At 42.8% G+C, this 17379-nt stretch overlaps 7 protein-coding genes across 7 annotated transcripts; 5 read left to right on the plus strand and 2 right to left on the minus strand.

The window, feature by feature from the left end:
* Nucleotides 1–129: 129 nt before the first annotated feature.
* SS1G_00148 (hypothetical protein) lies at nucleotides 130–1219 on the plus strand (the record flags this gene model as incomplete). The annotated part of the gene is made up of 4 exons (XM_001598012.1): nucleotides 130–246; nucleotides 299–727; nucleotides 780–885; nucleotides 939–1219. The coding sequence occupies 4 exons, from the start codon at nucleotides 130–132 to the stop codon at nucleotides 1217–1219; spliced, it is 933 nt and encodes a 310-aa protein (XP_001598062.1).
* Nucleotides 1220–2330: 1111 nt separating this feature from the next.
* On the plus strand, nucleotides 2331–4140 carry SS1G_00149 (hypothetical protein; the record flags this gene model as incomplete). The annotated part of the gene is made up of 3 exons (XM_001598013.1): nucleotides 2331–2650; nucleotides 2703–3853; nucleotides 3980–4140. 3 exons carry the CDS (start codon nucleotides 2331–2333, stop codon nucleotides 4138–4140), a joined length of 1632 nt encoding a protein of 543 aa, XP_001598063.1.
* Nucleotides 4141–4979: 839 nt separating this feature from the next.
* SS1G_00150 (hypothetical protein) lies at nucleotides 4980–5745 on the plus strand (the record flags this gene model as incomplete). Its single annotated transcript, XM_001598014.1, has 3 exons — nucleotides 4980–5004; nucleotides 5228–5553; nucleotides 5737–5745. 3 exons carry the CDS (start codon nucleotides 4980–4982, stop codon nucleotides 5743–5745), a joined length of 360 nt encoding a protein of 119 aa, XP_001598064.1.
* A 284-nt stretch (nucleotides 5746–6029) lies between these two features.
* On the plus strand, nucleotides 6030–7001 carry SS1G_00151 (hypothetical protein; the record flags this gene model as incomplete). The annotated part of the gene is made up of 3 exons (XM_001598015.1): nucleotides 6030–6063; nucleotides 6136–6831; nucleotides 6997–7001. The coding sequence occupies 3 exons, from the start codon at nucleotides 6030–6032 to the stop codon at nucleotides 6999–7001; spliced, it is 735 nt and encodes a 244-aa protein (XP_001598065.1).
* A 535-nt stretch (nucleotides 7002–7536) lies between these two features.
* Nucleotides 7537–10433, minus strand: SS1G_00152 (hypothetical protein; the record flags this gene model as incomplete). Its single annotated transcript, XM_001598016.1, has 5 exons — nucleotides 7537–7881; nucleotides 7961–8074; nucleotides 8130–8191; nucleotides 8404–10087; nucleotides 10173–10433. 5 exons carry the CDS (start codon nucleotides 10431–10433, stop codon nucleotides 7537–7539), a joined length of 2466 nt encoding a protein of 821 aa, XP_001598066.1.
* Nucleotides 10434–11186: 753 nt separating this feature from the next.
* SS1G_00153 (hypothetical protein) lies at nucleotides 11187–12683 on the minus strand (the record flags this gene model as incomplete). Its single annotated transcript, XM_001598017.1, has 4 exons — nucleotides 11187–11210; nucleotides 11501–11660; nucleotides 11709–11994; nucleotides 12365–12683. 4 exons carry the CDS (start codon nucleotides 12681–12683, stop codon nucleotides 11187–11189), a joined length of 789 nt encoding a protein of 262 aa, XP_001598067.1.
* Nucleotides 12684–14983: 2300 nt separating this feature from the next.
* SS1G_00154 (hypothetical protein) lies at nucleotides 14984–16007 on the plus strand (the record flags this gene model as incomplete). The annotated part of the gene is made up of 2 exons (XM_001598018.1): nucleotides 14984–15814; nucleotides 15987–16007. 2 exons carry the CDS (start codon nucleotides 14984–14986, stop codon nucleotides 16005–16007), a joined length of 852 nt encoding a protein of 283 aa, XP_001598068.1.
* Nucleotides 16008–17379: the final 1372 nt, after the last annotated feature.

The following is a 17379-nucleotide window of genomic DNA, read 5'->3' on the forward strand; positions in this document are numbered from 1 at the left end:
CTCTTCATCTCAAAATTCATTCTCTTTCAAACCATAATATTCTTCATATTCTCAGTTGAAAGCATTCACAGAACTTTCTAGCTATAGATTCACCCTAGCTATAGATTCAAGTACCGCCTTACAATCAACATGTCGGCCCCCAATGAACTTAAGATGGAATACACAAGACTCGGTAAATCGGGATTGAAGATATCCAAAGTTATCTTTGGTGCAATGTCTTTTGGATCATCCGAGTGGCAAGACTGGGTAGCTATCCTTTTAAATGTCCCGTTGCTAAGTACTCTATTAACATCAAAAGGTGATTAACGAGGATGAAGCTCTTCCACTGCTGAAACATGCATACGACCTCGGATTGAATACATGGGATACTGCAGATGTGTACTCCAATGGAAGATCCGAAGAAATTATCGGAAAAGCATTGAAGCAATATTCAATTCCAAGAAGCAAGGTTGTTATTCTTAGCAAATGCTATTTCGGCGTTGCTGAGGGTGGAGAACAACCACATATCTCGGTGCTTGCGACAAACGATGGGCACATGGTCAATCAGGTTGGCTTGAGTAGAAAGCATATTCTTGATGCTGTGGACAGGAGCGTTGCTCGATTAGGCACATATATCGATGTCCTGCAGATCCATAGACTCGATCGCGATACTCCCAGGGAGGAGATCATGAAAGCCCTGAATGATGTTGTGGAAAGTGGCAAAGTTCGGTATATTGGTGCAAGCAGTGTAAGTTAGATGATGCATCGTAAGATTAAGAGTGGAGACTTACATATGGCAGATGGCCGCGTGGGAATTTCAAACACTCCAAAATATCGCAGAAAAAAATGGATGGCACAAATTCATTTCCATGCAAAATTATTACAATTTGCTCTACCGCGAGGAAGGTATGTCCTTCATTTCTATATGTTTAGAAGATACTTATACTAACTACCTTTAGAACGAGAGATGATCCCATACTGTAGGGACGCTGGTGTAGGACTCATTCCATGGAGCCCCATTGCTAGAGGAGCACTAGCTCGTCCTTTCAATGACCGAGGTACAACCCGTGAAAATAGTGACAGGATGCTCAAGGCCATGATCCGTAGCAAGGAGAGCGAAATTGATAAACTCGTCATCAATCGTGTTGAAGAGATCGCGAAGAAGAAGGGAGTAAGCATGGCCACTGTGGCTATTGCATGGTGTCTAGCAAGGAAGGTGTCAATCCAATTATTGGTTTGAGTAGCAAAGAGAGAATTGATCAAGCAGTAGAGGCTGTAAAATTTGCCAGCTCTGGAAAGTTGACTGCAGAAGATATTGCATATCTTGAGGAAGGCTATGCACCCAAGGTTATACAAGGTTATTAAAATATATTGAGTGGCATCCATGTGGCTTGCAAGGGCAGACTTCATAACCGGGTCCATGTACTGTACATTGTCATACCTTTCTTGACCAACAAAGAACCTCTTTCATGTCACAAATAGGTGATTCATGTTTTGTCATTTGTGCCCCCATATATTGGATTTGTTTTCATAGTCCTTCTGGATTTGATAACTGATCCTCTGACCTTACGTGTACCAGATATCAGGAATGATAAAGGTTGCAGAATCACCACTGTCATTTATATATCGGATATTCTCAACTATGAATCATCACTACTTTCTTGCTCACCCGCAACTACAAGTTTCAAGTTCATGTACAAAGCAATGATTAACAGGACTAATAATACTTCGGATGACACATTTTTCCCTATGTACTTGCGTTTCACTGCATCATAAATAAAAGAACTACGGAATAGAAGTCCATTGAAAGTTCTGACGGTAATCAAGCTAGACCTTCTTCAACCAGTATTTATCTACTTTTGGTCCACGACTTTTAGGGATCAGCTCGGAATTCCAATCTGGGCAAGGTCTCCCCTGATTTCACTAGCACGTACCTGAGGTTCTTAGCCTCCTAGTGGGGTAAAAGTGTCATTGTCATTGTCAAACTGATAAGGGAGGGGTCGGAAAATATGATTAATACGGAATTCATAAGAGGGCGAAGCGTTGCTGTACAACCACATCTACCAAATTAACAATATATATTGTATGCGACGAGAACCTTCAGCCAATATATCATACATCAACCCGCCAAGATTATTTAAGCCAACAGGACTGAATCATTTTAAGGCCTCCAATAAGCTGTTGAGAGTCCTCAGGTGGGGATCAACTAATAATCACTCCCCCACTTTATCTATATAACATACCTCTCTTGTTCGATGGGATCAGATCTTTCCTTTACACTGCTTGAGTACAGTTACAAAGCTTTCAGATTGAGGGTTCATCACGGGAAGTACTTTTAGATACCCTTCATCATGGTTTCTATATCTACTTTGGGCTTTGCAGGTATTTTGATGGGTCTCATATGGAGATTCATCATCTATCCTGCATTTCTTTCCCCTTTGGCAAAGATCCCAAATGCACACTGGTCTTCTCCATTTTCTCCTACTTGGATTCTGTTTCAGAGATTTCGTTGTCGGGAAAATAGGACTGTACATGCATTGCATAGACAACTTGGTCCTTTGATTCGATTAGGTCCAAATGAACTCTCTACTAATGATGTTGAGGGCCTTCGACTTGTATATGGAGGCGGATTTGAAAAGGGAAAGTGGTATTCTTTCTTTGACAACTATGGGTAATTTTTTTCTCCCAAAAGTTTTCCGAAGACTTCTCTAACCACGTGGTAGTATCCCATGTATGTTCTCAACACTGCCCTCGAAGAATCATTCCTCTCGAAAGAGAATGATTTCAAATACCTACTCAAAATCCACACTCCAGTCGTCTCCAGCATTGGCTGAGCAGGCAAGGGTCATCCTCTTTGAGCGCCTTCTACCTACTATTTCAAACTTGGCTTCATCTTCCCCAAGTCCTTATGGGGTTGATGTTTACGACCTATTTAACGGCACTACTATGGATTTCATCTCTTCTTATCTATTCGGACTTAAGAACGGCGCCAACTTTATTAAAGATGTCTCATACAGAAGACATTGGCTAAGGCTCTATCAAGGACGCCATCGTTACAGTTTCTATTCACAAGAACTTCCCCGCCTCACTCGATTTCTCAATACTTATATCTACCGTATCGTCCCCTCATTCGTCGATTCTGCCAATGACGAACTAGAGGAATGGTGCCAACATCGCTGCGAGGCTACAGCCAAATTTATCAAAGAGGGAGGAACATGGGATACTGAGCCTGGCAATGAACCAGTAGTTTACAATGCCATGATAACCGGTATTGAGAAAGAAAGTAAAATCCGCGGCGCCGACTCAGTTCTCAAAGAAGAGACGCTCAAGTTTCCAGATCGTAGTATCTACAGTGAAATGATTGATCATCTTGCCGCCGGTCACGAAACTGCAGGCATCACAGTTACATATCTAGCATGGCACTTATCGATTGATCCCATGCTCCAGAAATCTCTAAGGAAAGAACTCCTCACTCTTTCACCCAACATGCTTTTCTCTTCAACATCTACATCATCCCAAGTTCCAACAATTCCAGATCGTAAAGATCTCGATGCTCTTCCCATCCTCCATGCAGTCTTAATGGAGACGCTTCGTCTCCGCGCCGCTATACCGGGTGGTCTTCCTCGTATGACTCCATATCCTAGCTGCGATATTGGTCCTTATAAGAATATTCCCGGTGGTGTTAGAATCGGCGCACAGGCTCATAGTGTCCACCGTAACGAACAAGTTTTTCCTGAATCGGAAAGATTTGATTATATGCGATGGATGGAAGGAAATGGTATGACGGATGAACAGAAACGGGAAAGGGATAGGACTTTTTGGGCTTTTAGTAGTGGAGGTAGAATGTGTATTGGTAGTAATTTTGCTATGCTCGGTAGGTTTTTCCTGTGCATTCTGCGCTTCTTTTTTACTAGCTCTTCCGCTTTCATTGATTTTCCTCCTATTTCTTCTCTTGTCTCATTTCCGTCTTAACAGAATTTAAACACTAACAACTATCCAGAAATAAAACTCATAGTAGCAGCCATCTATACCAACTTTACCACTCTAGTCATAAATGACGATGGAGTCGATCAAATGGATGGATATACCTGCGGACCATCTGCCGGAAAACTTCATCTTCGATTCGAACATGCTCCGCCTGCATGTGCAGCTGAGATATGATATTTTAACGAAGGGTTGGTATAAAGAGATATACCAGTGCGCGGAATAGTGGATATAAGTTTATATCTCAAGCGTTGGATTTGATTAAGTCGTTCAAGCAGACTCTCTACTATTTTAAATATCTATATCGATTTAAATAATTTACACAATATATATTCGATGATTTTGAACCTGTTCCTATATTATCAGATATTAAATTGCACAATCATACATATCATACAACTACATTTCACTTGATCATTTCAAAGATTTGTATAACCTTATCTTGAACATTCTTAATTGCACTTAATATCATCTGAAAAATACTATCTGAACTACGATGTACTTCACAACTTAGGTATAGAATCTAGACTTCATATAACTCATACGGCAATCTGAAATCAATTGGAGCTATCGTCATATCCAATATGCAAGCTTCAGATATACTGGTTTAAATAATGTAAAAGGATCCATTCATCCATCCATAACTTATAAGTATTGAACAGCACCACCCACAAACATATTTTTTTAGATGCATATACCGAATTAATGTCTATTCAGGTAGCACTGTCAATTTGGTTTAGTCAAGGACAGTGTTGATATCAATCAGTTAAGTCAGAACAGAAAACAGAAAAGTTTCACATGTTAATTTGTGATGAGTTTAGGAGTAAATGATATTTTGGATAATGTACTTTGAGAATACCTTTTTGGAAAAACCTGCTTCCTTTTTCGATATTTTCTTGTATAGTTTTAAACAATAGTTTCTAAACAATAGTTAATTCATATTGTTCCTCTGTCCGGTAACGCTAATAAAGGAGATAGCCCTCCTAAAGGAGGAACCCCTATCTAAGGAGAAAAGCATGTCATCCTTTGTTCATGAGCTTGGTCACTACTCAATCCATCTATTAATTTATACTCACAAAGTTACCATGAACCATCACCATCACTATCGGGCACCACAACTCCAAAAGTTCACACTAGCCCACCATCAACCATGATATTCACCTCCCTCACCAACCTCCTCTCCCCCCTTCCAACCCTCCCACCCCTCACCACCCTCCTCCTCATCTACACCCCCCTCATCTACCTCTCCCTAACACTAACCTAGCACCTCCTCTTCACCCTCCAAAACCCCCATCTCCCCCCGGACCCTGGTACACCCACTTCACAAACCTGATCCTGCGCTGCCACGAATGGAACGGTAATCGACGTATATACATCGAATCTCTACATAAGAAATTTGGAGAAAGTATTAGGATTGGTGTGAGGGAATTTGCGTTTTGTGGGTTGGAGGGGATGAGGGGTGTTTATGGTGGGATTGGGGGTATGGGTGGTGTGGTTGGAGGGGAGAGAGAATTGGATAAGACTGGTTTTTATGCGCTTTTTAGGCAGATGGGGGTTAGGACTACTTTTTCGACGGAGGGGAGGGGGGACGTATGTTTCTTTTTTCCTTTTTTGTTTGGGGGGAGGGGGGGTTGGTGGGGATGTTTTGAGGGTGAGAGGTGTCAGGAGAAAAGAGATAGTGATATGAAAATGACTATGTAGCATTTCTTCACTAAGTATTGAAAGGGAAGATTGGGAAATTATCAATGCTAATATCTACAACACAACCTCTAGCACAAATAAAAGAAGAGAAATACCGCAAAACCCTATCGAAACACTGAGATTCTCAAACCCGTTATTATGGATGCAATTGAAGAAAGAAGTCGAGCATTTCTTCAGAAGATCGATGATTCGGAAAATGGAACTATTGATGTTTATGTAAGTTTTATTTTTCTATCTATAGGAACAATAATAGCTAAAGAGAATAACGGAGATATGCGCATTGCTACGCACTAGATTGTATCAGTCACGTTCTCCTCGGAAAAGAAGGAACGAAATCTATTGAGGAAAAAGCCGGTATGGACATGATGCATGAGATGACCTATTACTCTACTTTCAAAAGTAAGTAATTTGCCCTCCGTCTTCCCTCTTAGACCTATCTCCTCCACAATTCTAACCTCACACCCTCCCCAGCTCAACTCGTAACTTTCTACCTCCAACCCCTCTCCACCTACCTCCTATCGCTTCTTCCTCAAAAAATTCCTACCCTCCTAACTAATACCCACGTCTTCTCTACTTGTCTCCGACCCAGCCAAGAACCCTACACGCTTCTACATACACTGCAGCATGCATCTCCGCCTTTGGCAGAAATTGAAATCGCAGCTGAGATTATGGATCATTTGGCTGCAGGTATAGATACTACAGGTATAGCGTTTACGTATCTTTTGTATAAACTTCCACAGCCTAGTAATTATAGTATTCAGGAGACTCTTCATCGGTCTCTTGTTTCTCCAGTGGCCAAGTCAGAGATAGATACAGATACAGGTGCAAAAACAGAAACAAACACAGAAACAAAACCCAACCAAGAAACCCCACTAACATACACCAACGCCGTCATCAACGAAACACTGCGCCTCTACACACCAATCCCCAACTCGCAACCACGACTCGTCGCCAAACACGAACCTAAAACCATCGATAAATACCTGATTCCCTGTAACTCCGCCATCAGCGTGCAAGCATGGAGTATCCATCGCAATGGACGAATATTCGGGGACGCAGTAGAGGAATTTCGTCCCGAGAGGTGGCTTATGGGTGCGGATGAGACGAGGGAGATGGAGAGGGGTTATTTGGCTTTTGGGAAGGGGGGAGAGCTTGTATTGGGAAGAAGTATGTTTATTTATTTATTTTTTCTTCTTCCTGGTTTTCCAGTATATCATTTCTTTCCTTATTTCCTACATTTTACCTGTAGATGTAGAGGAAATTGGGAAATACATATTTTCTTGTGGAGTTTTGGAATCATGAAACTAATCAACACAATCATCCAATTCACAGTCTAGCACCAGCAGAAATGCGACACCTAATCTAGGAAATCTACACGAAATATAAAACGAGGATAAAAGAAGGATGGGAAGGTGATATGGAGATGGAGGATCAGCTTGCGGCTAGTAGACCGAGGGGCCAGGAGTGTATGTTGGTTTTTGAACGGAGACGAATAGTTTTGATTTAGTTGTGAAATGAATAGTATATTAAAGGAAAAGGAAAGGAAAGGAAAGAACAGAAAAGATGTGGCTGGTGCTGGTGCTGGTGGTTATTCGTAGTTTGATACTCAATTTATGATATATCAGAATCAGAACAGTTTAAAATCGAAATTTGAATTGAAACTTGTATTTCGAGGTGTAGACTAGAAGAGAAGTAAGAGTATAATGGGAAAGAGACGAGATATCCTATATAGACTCACTTACGAGATTGTTTATCCCAAGTAAGATACTTACTGCAAATCTAGTAAGCTCTCACTTATCTTTCTATCTTTCTCAACTTTACACCCATATCTCCTCTTTCCTCCACCATCCACTTATCCACCCCCGCTTCCCCCTAATCATCCCAAAACGCCTCCGCATCAACAAACCTCTCCCTCTCCCCCTCCTCCCCCCTTCCTTTCCTCCCCTCCCCCTCCCCCTCCCCACCCAAAACCCCCCCCAAAACTCCATCAATAACCCCCAAAAGTTCGCACCCACACCCCCCCTCAATCTCCTGCCCATCCTTCGCAATCAGAACCGCCAAATCCGCATTCAACGAATTTTTCAAATACCCCACCTTATGGAACCTCACCGTACAAACCGCCAACCACTTGACTTTAAACGCGCCCGCGCTTTCCCAATTGATAGAATGCTGCCACGAGGGGACGGGCACGCTGCCGGGGAGAGATTCCATGCGTGCCTATATTTTAGTGGGATATAAGTGTAAGTTTGTGATGAGTTTTGGCTAGAAGTGGATGGGGACGGGGAAAGGGACTTACGTAACCTTGGAAGGCTCGGCTTTTGTTGATGGAGAAGACGAGGATGACGTTTTTGCATGTCTCGAAGGTTTCTTTGAAGATGGGTCCGTTTTGTGCTTGAGTGGTCCATACACCCTGGTGCAAATCAGTTGGATCCACTGGGATTAATCATTATGTTCAATTCACTTACATCTTCTATACATTTAATAACGTTCTCATCGTTGAAGGATTTTACTATGAAATATCTTGTATCTGAACGCGTTAGTATGCGAACCTTCTCAATATCTTCTAGAAAACCCATAAGTTTTGGCAGACACTCGTCACTCAACTTCACAGCAAAACAAAAGTGATTTTAATTATATCAGTTCTAAATTGATTGCATGGATATCAAGAAAGCGCTATAACAGCAAACTCTAATGATGCGGGAAAAATGACAGTCGACAAGTTGAGTGATTTTCACTGACCACCTTTCCCGCCTCGATCGAAACCTTTTGCATCTTTAAAAGGCTTGCCAAGCGCATTCCGCGATCCAAACCCGGCCTCACTTCTTGACTCGTGCGATGCCCAATCACCGCGACCTCTTCCACGACCTCGACCTCGATAATTTGGATCAAAGGCCCTTCCTCTGTAACTTCCATGTACTTCAAATGTGCGACGTCCGCCTGAACCTGCATCATAAGATCTTTCGCGTGGAGGTCTGCTATCGTAGGCCCTCGGACCAGGGGATACTTCACGATCATTACTGTGGCTTCGACCACGATTACGAGACTCTTCAAAATGGAAACGACTTCCACGATCACCGTTTGCACGGCGAGAGGAACCATAGTCGACTGAATTCTGTAGACGGCGGTAGTCATGTTCTTGTTCTTCAAGACGAGCCGCTTTTCCATAGATTGCTTCCACGTGGGAGTCTTGAACCTCACTGTAATTGCGCTTGTTAGATGTCACACGATCACTAAGATCTGTAGGCTCCGTTATAGCTGGGGCATCCTGAGACTGTGTCATCGAGCCGTTCATCAAGTTACCCAAGTTATACTTCACAAGACCTTGGTCGTCCTGTATACCTGCCAAAAGTTTCGCTTTTTGTTCCTCTAATTCCTTCAGAGCTCGTGCAGTTTTTAATAACTTATTTCTATGTGTTAGATCGTGATATTGAGTCATTTCCAACCATTCTCTCAAATCAGGATCATGTGGTAAGACTTGTGCCAGTGTTGGTGGCTTAGACTCCCGAACAGATTTGACCTCTTCCTTAGTAGCTTCAGGACGGCGATAATCGTCATTTTTGTCACGAGAAAACTTGCGGAGGTATTGTTTCTTGTCGGTATCTTGATGTGACTTCTTTTCATGTTTGTGATCGGCGCTTGGTTTTCTCTCGGGTCGAAAATCGTTCTCTTCTCTTCGATCATCTCGATACTGAGGAGCGTCAGGTCTTGACGGCTGTGCTGGTGCTAGACGCCGGGTCAAGGAACTAGGCTCCTCGACCTTTACACGAGCATAAGGTGACCGAGCTATTCGATCATCTTCGGGCTTAAGGGACTTTTCATTAACGTTAGCCGATTTTGTCTTGATTTGATTTCCTTTTGGCTCAGTGGGCGGAAGCTTCTTAGGAGTAGGTTCATCTAATATCTCCCCTTCTGACATTGATCCATTCCTAACACTCCTAGTTTCGCGCTCTGCTGGAGTACCATTACTAGCCCGATCAGTGTTGATCTGGGGTCTGGTCACTCTTGTAGGACTTCCTGAAAAAGGATCTTGAGACTTCGCAGATGAGATGAATGGGTTGAGGGGAGGTGTTCTCTTGATGGTATTATTTCCTGCCTCCTGGTTCACTTTTGATCCTATTATTGACTTGGTTTCCGAATAATCTGAAATGAGATCATTTATCTCTTTTTCACGACGTAAATGTTCGTCAATGTGCGTCCCCTGCGCAGGACTTTTAGGGGATGGCTGCAATGAGTTCGACGACTCTATCGCACTTGTTTGTTTTGGGGGTACAGGAACTGGTGGGGTAGCTGAGTTGCCTCGGCTTTCCTTTCCCTTCATCAATCTTGCTCTTAATTCGGCAGTTTTGGCAGCAAGCTGTTCTTTGGTCGGAGTAGGAGTAGGAGGAGCCACACTATTATTAGTTGAGTTCACTTGAGGTGAGAACTGAGAAGATAGGCAGAGGTTAGCTGTATGCGCTTGCTCTCCAAATTGAGAAATGAATTCTAGGTCGCCAGTCCCAAACACTTACTGGTGGATTGGGGGGGATAAATTGATTATGCGCGAAAGCTGTCTGGTTGTACATAGTAGGAAGTTCAGGAGAGAAGCTGTTAAAACCATCGATATTCATTTCATCGTACTGCAACATGTTTGGCTGTTGAAAGAAATTGGGACCTGAGCCCACCGCAGAAAAAGGAGACGGTAGTGGTGTAGTTCCGGATAAATCATCTTGATTGAAGTTGTTTGGTTGATACCGTCCATTATTTTGGAAGCTGTTATTTGCTTGCCACATGGTTTTCGGCTGTGGCCAGAATTCCAAAAGTTGAATCTTTTGTTGTGTCCAAGGTTAAAATAACTTTGCCAGGTCGAATAATATAATTTCTTTTTCAAGTAATCAGTACAAGAACATGATTTCCAAACTGTATTAAAAACCGCTAAGAGTGAATGTTCACAATGAATGATTGTGGTGTCGTTCGAATTAAATATTTTTTAAGTATTTGAGCTTTTCAAATCATATCATGATGAAATGGATGGCTTGCTTGTAGCTTGAATGACTTTTTCTTTAGAGAACTTTGAACTCTGAACTCTGAACTTTGAGATGCGAGAAGCTTTTTTTACAAGTCTTCTGTTGTCAATGAGGAAGATCTTGAAGCTCTGAGAGACGAGCAAAATAAAGAGTAGAAGAATAATAATTGTGGTAGTAATGCGATGTTTTGCTTGTTCAATGAAGTTATTGAGGTTTGGAAGGTTGTGTGTGGGTGTGAACACTTTGAAGATATGCAGCTAAACGGAGCTAACTAAGATTGCCTTAGGCGGTTAACAGCCTGAGATAGCTCATTGCAGCTTGTCTAGATCAAAATTATTGCTTTATCTGATTCGCCAGAATTCTTAATCATTGGTGCTGATGCAGGTTCTGGATTTGATTTGATTGGTATATAGTTGTAAATAATTCTTTCTCAATTTTCTTATATATCAAAGCAAGGAAAAGAGAAAAGAGAGAGTGCGTAATAAGTGGCCTACAATAGCAATCGCCATTGGAAATGTTTTAAAGTAGCAACCGTTTTCCCAACTGTTATTTCCATACTACGCAGGCGGTAAGAATGACGAGAATAAGCCACTTTGGATGCCGGCATATATTATCATGAATCTCCCAACCATTGTGACTGTTGCATCTTTTCCTTCCCCAATCGAAGCGGCTATATGCCATAAAAACACCACACAACATGATGAGATCCTTGTGATGATCTGAACATGTCCACCTATTACCGTGTATATCGTGAGAATCAACTGTGAGAGCGCTAAACTCCGGATAATCTGGATTTTATCGGTATTTTGGATTTCATCCACTGGCGGGCTGACTTCTTTCTCAGAGGTAACCGAGGTAGCCGAAAAAATTTGTTGGAAGTGAGCATTCCGTAACCCCGCATTGCCAGATACTCCTAGGATTATGATCATAGGCATGGCAAGTATGAACAGCGGTATATTTGACATGGTCCAATACTTGAACGGCCCATTATTCCTGGTAAATGTTAGAAAGGCTTTGTTCTCACCGAATCCATTGACGTACCAGTAGTAGGCTTGCACAAAAGAATATACACTTGGTATGGTATTTTTACACCACGTTCTTGTATCCTCGACTCCCGTCGCCCCACAATACTCTTGATATGCGATGTACTGTGGTGTGAGGAAGCCGATACCAACACATATGCCTCCTAAACCAGTGATGATCAGGCGACGGAAGGTGTTTATATTAGACCCATTACCTAAGCTGACGAGGGTTCTGAATGCTTCCTCGAGCAGGAGAAGCCCATTGAGCAATGCGTTACTTCTGAAGGTAGTAGCGACTCCGAACACTACGCCGGAAATGAGGATAAGAAGGTCATGGCCTAATGTTCTCTTGCTTGTTCCAGATGCAAAACTTTTTGTGAAAATGAGAACACCCAGGAAGGTCAAGAAAGCAGTTGAACTCTCAGCATATGGAGCAGAGAGAAAGATTCCAGCCGGTGATATGATGTGCAGGAGAGCTGTGACCAAAGCAAATTTCTTTGAGGGGAAGAGTGTCAAGGTCAAGCTGTAAAGGACAAGAATTGAAAGTAGATGGGCGACATGAGCAATCAAGATCCCCACCAACCCCTCTAGTCCATCATAGTGGGGTACCCCAAGATATTCAAGTCCTACCTTGGTCAACGAGGCGTGCGGACGGGCAGTCGGCTCTCTACTTACCAATAGTGCTAAATTTTATCATGCGGGTGAAACCCCACCCAAACGCCCATTCTTGTTCATAGACATAGCCCTGATTTGACGCGTGTACAAAGTAAAGTGCATCCCATCTTATCAACTTGCCGATGAGGTACTGCACCCACGATGGTAACTTCTTTTTTTCGACCGACTGCAGATTCAACAATAAGAGGTTGGTAGATGTGTCATAGCCTGGACCTGGACTACTAGCTGCGATAAGTAGAAGCGAGATCTTCCAGAGCGTGAAACACAATATCAACGTACGAAGCGGTGCTTCAAGCGCACGAAGATCTGTTGAAGCCATTGTGAGATTGAGGTTTCGGCAGTTGGACTCAGGGTTCAGTGTTCAGCCTCTCCGAGAAGGCTTCACATCGTAGGTATTCCTCATGCGCAGGGTTCACGATAAGATTAGGATCTCGCTAACTACTACTACCGATGGCAGGTAAAGGTTAGCCCGACAAATTTGATGCCAAGAGATTTGAATCTGCACGGAGACTTAAGAATTTCCGTACCTTGCAAGTTTATTATGGATCTTGGCGATTCAAAATTTTTAGCAGAGATATTAGGCAGCTAGTTTTTACTCAGGTCAAGTTGCGCGAAGTTCTACCAGAGTAAGAGGCTAAGAGCACTCCGTGAAGAAGAAAATACCTAGTATCCATCACAACGGTTTAAGACTACCTCATCAGAGCTTATTGGTAATGAATACAATGTACCCAAGTAATGCTTAATACCTTCGATGGCTTTGATTTGAGGGGAAGATTCGGCGCAGGCTGTTTTAAATAGGTATTGGGAGATACTTGAAAGAGATAGAGCTAATTGGTAGTTACCCAGTTGAGAATGGATTAACTAGAATACCAATAATATAATTAGAGTATACTCCGTATTGGTAGGTAGGTACGGTACTCGTACTCGTACCCGTGCACTGGGTAGTTGTTGTCATTTGATGATCGAGGTCGAGTCATCGAGACTCCAAGAGATCGAAGAAAACTAATGGGGACTGCAGCAGTACCCAGTATTTATTTCTCCTTCTGTTATAAAGATTTGAGGGCTTTCAATTAGGGCTATGTGGGAAACGTAAAGTCCGCGAGTGGATTCATTCTAGGAACAGGCTACTACTTATTATTAGAGTAAATGGTAAATAATAAATACTAAATAGTAAATGGAAGTTTACGGAGCAGATATTACTTTAACACCAAGGTGCACCGGCGGATGGCTGATGAGATTTTCTGGATCATTTCCTATTCACAATAAGTTACGTACTTTTACAGTTTGGTTATGTTAATGTCGGCTGGTTGTCATTCCATCTTTCCGTCCCCTCTCTTACTACTGTACTAGACAATAGACTAGACAATAGACTAGACTATAGACCAGACAATAGACATTAATAACTTTTATGAAACCAAAATCTCGGATTTTCCCGCATTGTCCGAGTGAATCCGAGCGAATCCGAAAGGTTCCTGTACGAATCAGCCCTCTTTTTCTGCCACGAACTTATCTTTCAACGACAGATCCTTCTTTCTTCTCTCCTCTTTCTTCTTTCTTCTTTCTTCTTTCATCCATGTCAGTTGTGGATGTCTTCTATGACAAGTGTTATGCAGTCATGTGGAGACGGGTCAGAAAACATTGGTAGTCCGTAGTTTTGATTGAAAAATATCATCGAGGGAATTTCATCGATTGGTGGGGCTTATTCGCAGCCTCGGAGACCAAATGCGCATGGCACTCGATGGTAGGTAGTAGGTACGGAGAAGCACATAGGTACAGTGCCAGGTAGACTTACGGCTAGTAATGCTAGTATGCATCATCGGCTGATCATGTTATAAGGGATGTAAGGATAAACCCAAGTACCTGACCGATCAAGGATTAACTAATTACTTTGATTGATGTCTATTTGTCGTACTTTAGAAACATCCCAAAAAATTGAGGTACTTGTAGTCTGTCTCTGTCTACTTGATTATATATTGATTATAGATTGATTACTTTCGTACATTCAAACCCGGTCTTTCCGTTTGCTACTCCACTTCATCCTAGTTCAATTGATCCAAGCAAGGCATTAATCCTTTCCTTGATGAACTCCTCCCCCAAGGTTACCAGCTCACTTCCTAGCCAACTCACACATACCTATCACCTACTCATATCTGCTTGAACGTTATTGCTGACATTCAGCTCTTTCACTCGGATATTCTGTCTGCTTCTCTTCCATCTCCGCTGACAGTATCAATAATGATGACTGCGTGAATAGATTCTTGTGTTGTACGAACCCATCTTGAGCCTCCAGCAGCAAACGTCTGACCACAACGTCTTTCAATACAAGCCTTGTCCCGCAAGCTATTACATCTGTGCGAATTTGGAAGCAAGCATTATCGGGATCGTCTGGATTCTTGCTACTACTCTTGCCAATTCAATTCTTCGTTTTATACATATAGTTTCTACCTTTTCTGTCCGACAGCCCTACGAGCTTCGCTCCTTTCATGCATACGGAGAGCATCGAATGCAATAACCTTTTCAAAGCTTCGAATCTTTTAAGATCTTCCAAAGTAACTTCGTAGTCGCGGATACCTTCGCAAACGAGGACGTCCCTTCACTGGGACGTCCCTTCTCATCAATATGCTTTTACATTCGGCAGCCGGCATGCATAACCATGAGTACTCACATTCTACCCTTCCTCGACCACAGAGCGATTTTATGCCCAGAAGATCGCCTTTGAATAGATCATCGTTTTCAAATCCTGGTCCAGAAGTATCTACATCTCAAGCTCCAATACCAGTTTTATCGACTCAACGCTCAAGAGCACTATCTGAATATATACCTCGGAACAAACTAGAACATCAGCAGGTGCATGCTGTTCGATTTCAAGAACCTGAAGCGGATGCCATGAGTGAAGATGGCAGGTCGGTTGCAAACTCCGAAGGAAGCCGAACAACGAATGGGGGTAGACGGGGCAGGAGATCCTCGAAAGCTAGCACAGCATACCGTCTAGCACACCCGGCTCCGACTCTGACCCACAAGCAACGGTTATTAAATATTCGCCCGAAATTGCTAATGCAATTGCAGTTATTGTCATTTGATAAAAGGCCCAAGCCAACCTTGGATGTCCTTCCTTCCACAGTCGTCGTCTCCAGATTGGCCAAAAGATTTCCTCGAATGTTTAGAGGAAAGGGTGAATTAGGAGCAAACGATATTATGATTGTGAAGAGTGAAGAATATGATATACCGGAGGGCTCCATGGATGACACGGACTCTGATGAGGAGAGTTTCTCGAATCGGGAACTCATCGCAGTCATTTGCCAATTGCCCAGGGACGAAGGAGGCTCTCAAGGAAAGGCCGAAATAGTTTTAGGCGATGGTTCTGTCTGGTTGGCAAGCCCGTTACCAACCGGAGCTTATGAGATGACCAAGTTTGACGAATCCGGGACGAAAGTGACTACTATTAGATGGGTGAGAAGAGCTGGCCACCATAACCATTCCGATTCGTCTATGAACGATGTCAAATTCAGTTTCAGCGTAATAGACCCAAATTCTCGACGACACGCGATTCTGGCAACTCTTACCCAGACAAAGTTGGATATTCCACATTATTACACTAACTTATCTCCTTCATCTGGGATAGAGATCACAAAGGCGTCAGTGAGCGGTGTATCTAGCGAGTTAGATGATGTGGACGAGGATGAGGATGACAAGGCCGACAGAATTGTTGAACGAGCCCCTCAGCTAATGGACGAGACTATGAGGGCACTAATTCAAGTCACGGGAATATGGGTTTCTCTACGCCAAGGCTGGTCTCCTTATTTCAAATACAATGATTCTATGGCTACATTTGGCCAGAACAAAAGTCCAAGAAATTCTTTGAATGGGAGAACCAGAGCCTCCTCATTGACACCAGATATAATCCGGTCCAATTCTGTAACTGTTCTTAATGGCACTCGTTCAAGCACACCAGAATCTACATTTGGATATATCGGCAACAAAATTCTACAATGTAATATTCCCAGAGCTAATTCTGTCACCGCGTCTTCGCCACATGATTCGGTTGCATCACCAAGGCGAGTCAGAGCCCCCTCGGCTGGTACGGCATTTATGCAAAGGGCAGCGAGTCGCAAGATAAACACAATTGCGAGCGATAGCGAAGGGGAAAGCATAGCCCAATATCCTGAGAATGGCGAAGATCACCATGTTAAGAGAAACGCGTCGAACCGCGTTTCTTGCCCTCCCGCGATGGGCGTCGTTGCCTCCCCCCCTCCGACACCGAGCAGACCCAATCGAAGGGTGAAATCTGTTCAAATGTTATCAAGCACAGCCACACACGACACGGGCAGTGGAGCCATGGATGGCCAAAGCGAGCATATACAGGGCAAATCTCCTGCAGTAAAACGGAGAACTAGCCGATGGAAGTCGTTTATCAATTTGATTCGCCACCGATCTTCTTCTCGTTCTCCTTCGCCATAGTGCCAATAGGGAGAACTTTTGTATCAATATTTCTGGTTAGCATTACTGCTGGCGTTCTCATAAAAGCATTGGGGAGTTTAGGAATACTTAAATTTTGGAATATGAGGCACTTGGATGTCTGCTTGGTTTGGCGTTAGAAGATATCATTACATCTGATTTTTTTGAAAACACAACTTGATACTCCCTCTACTTTTGTATTTTAGCCCATAGCATAGCATAGCACAGTGCATAGGTTCTAGTTTTGGAAAAACAATGAAACGGCATGTTTCTATTCACAATCTGGCGAGGACCATAATATTGCGATGATACCATTTGGTGTTAGTCAGCTTGCTTGTATGCCTTTCCCTGGGTACTGCTAGATTCCTTTTTCCAAGGCAGTCATGATCACGTAGGCCTGCTACGACCTCCTTTCTCGATGCGAACCGTTGTTACGTACGGCCTTTTGCCTAATTAATAAATCCCTTTTTACATATATAATTCCCGTGACATTCATTCAGTTTGGAAAAATTCATTTGAAAGATTCAATGCCTATTTGCTTTTCTCTTTGTTGTTGAATG

This window comes from Sclerotinia sclerotiorum, genomic scaffold (assembly GCF_000146945.2).
Source record: "Sclerotinia sclerotiorum 1980 UF-70 scaffold_1 genomic scaffold, whole genome shotgun sequence".
Taxonomy (NCBI): Eukaryota; Fungi; Ascomycota; class Leotiomycetes; order Helotiales; family Sclerotiniaceae; genus Sclerotinia; species Sclerotinia sclerotiorum.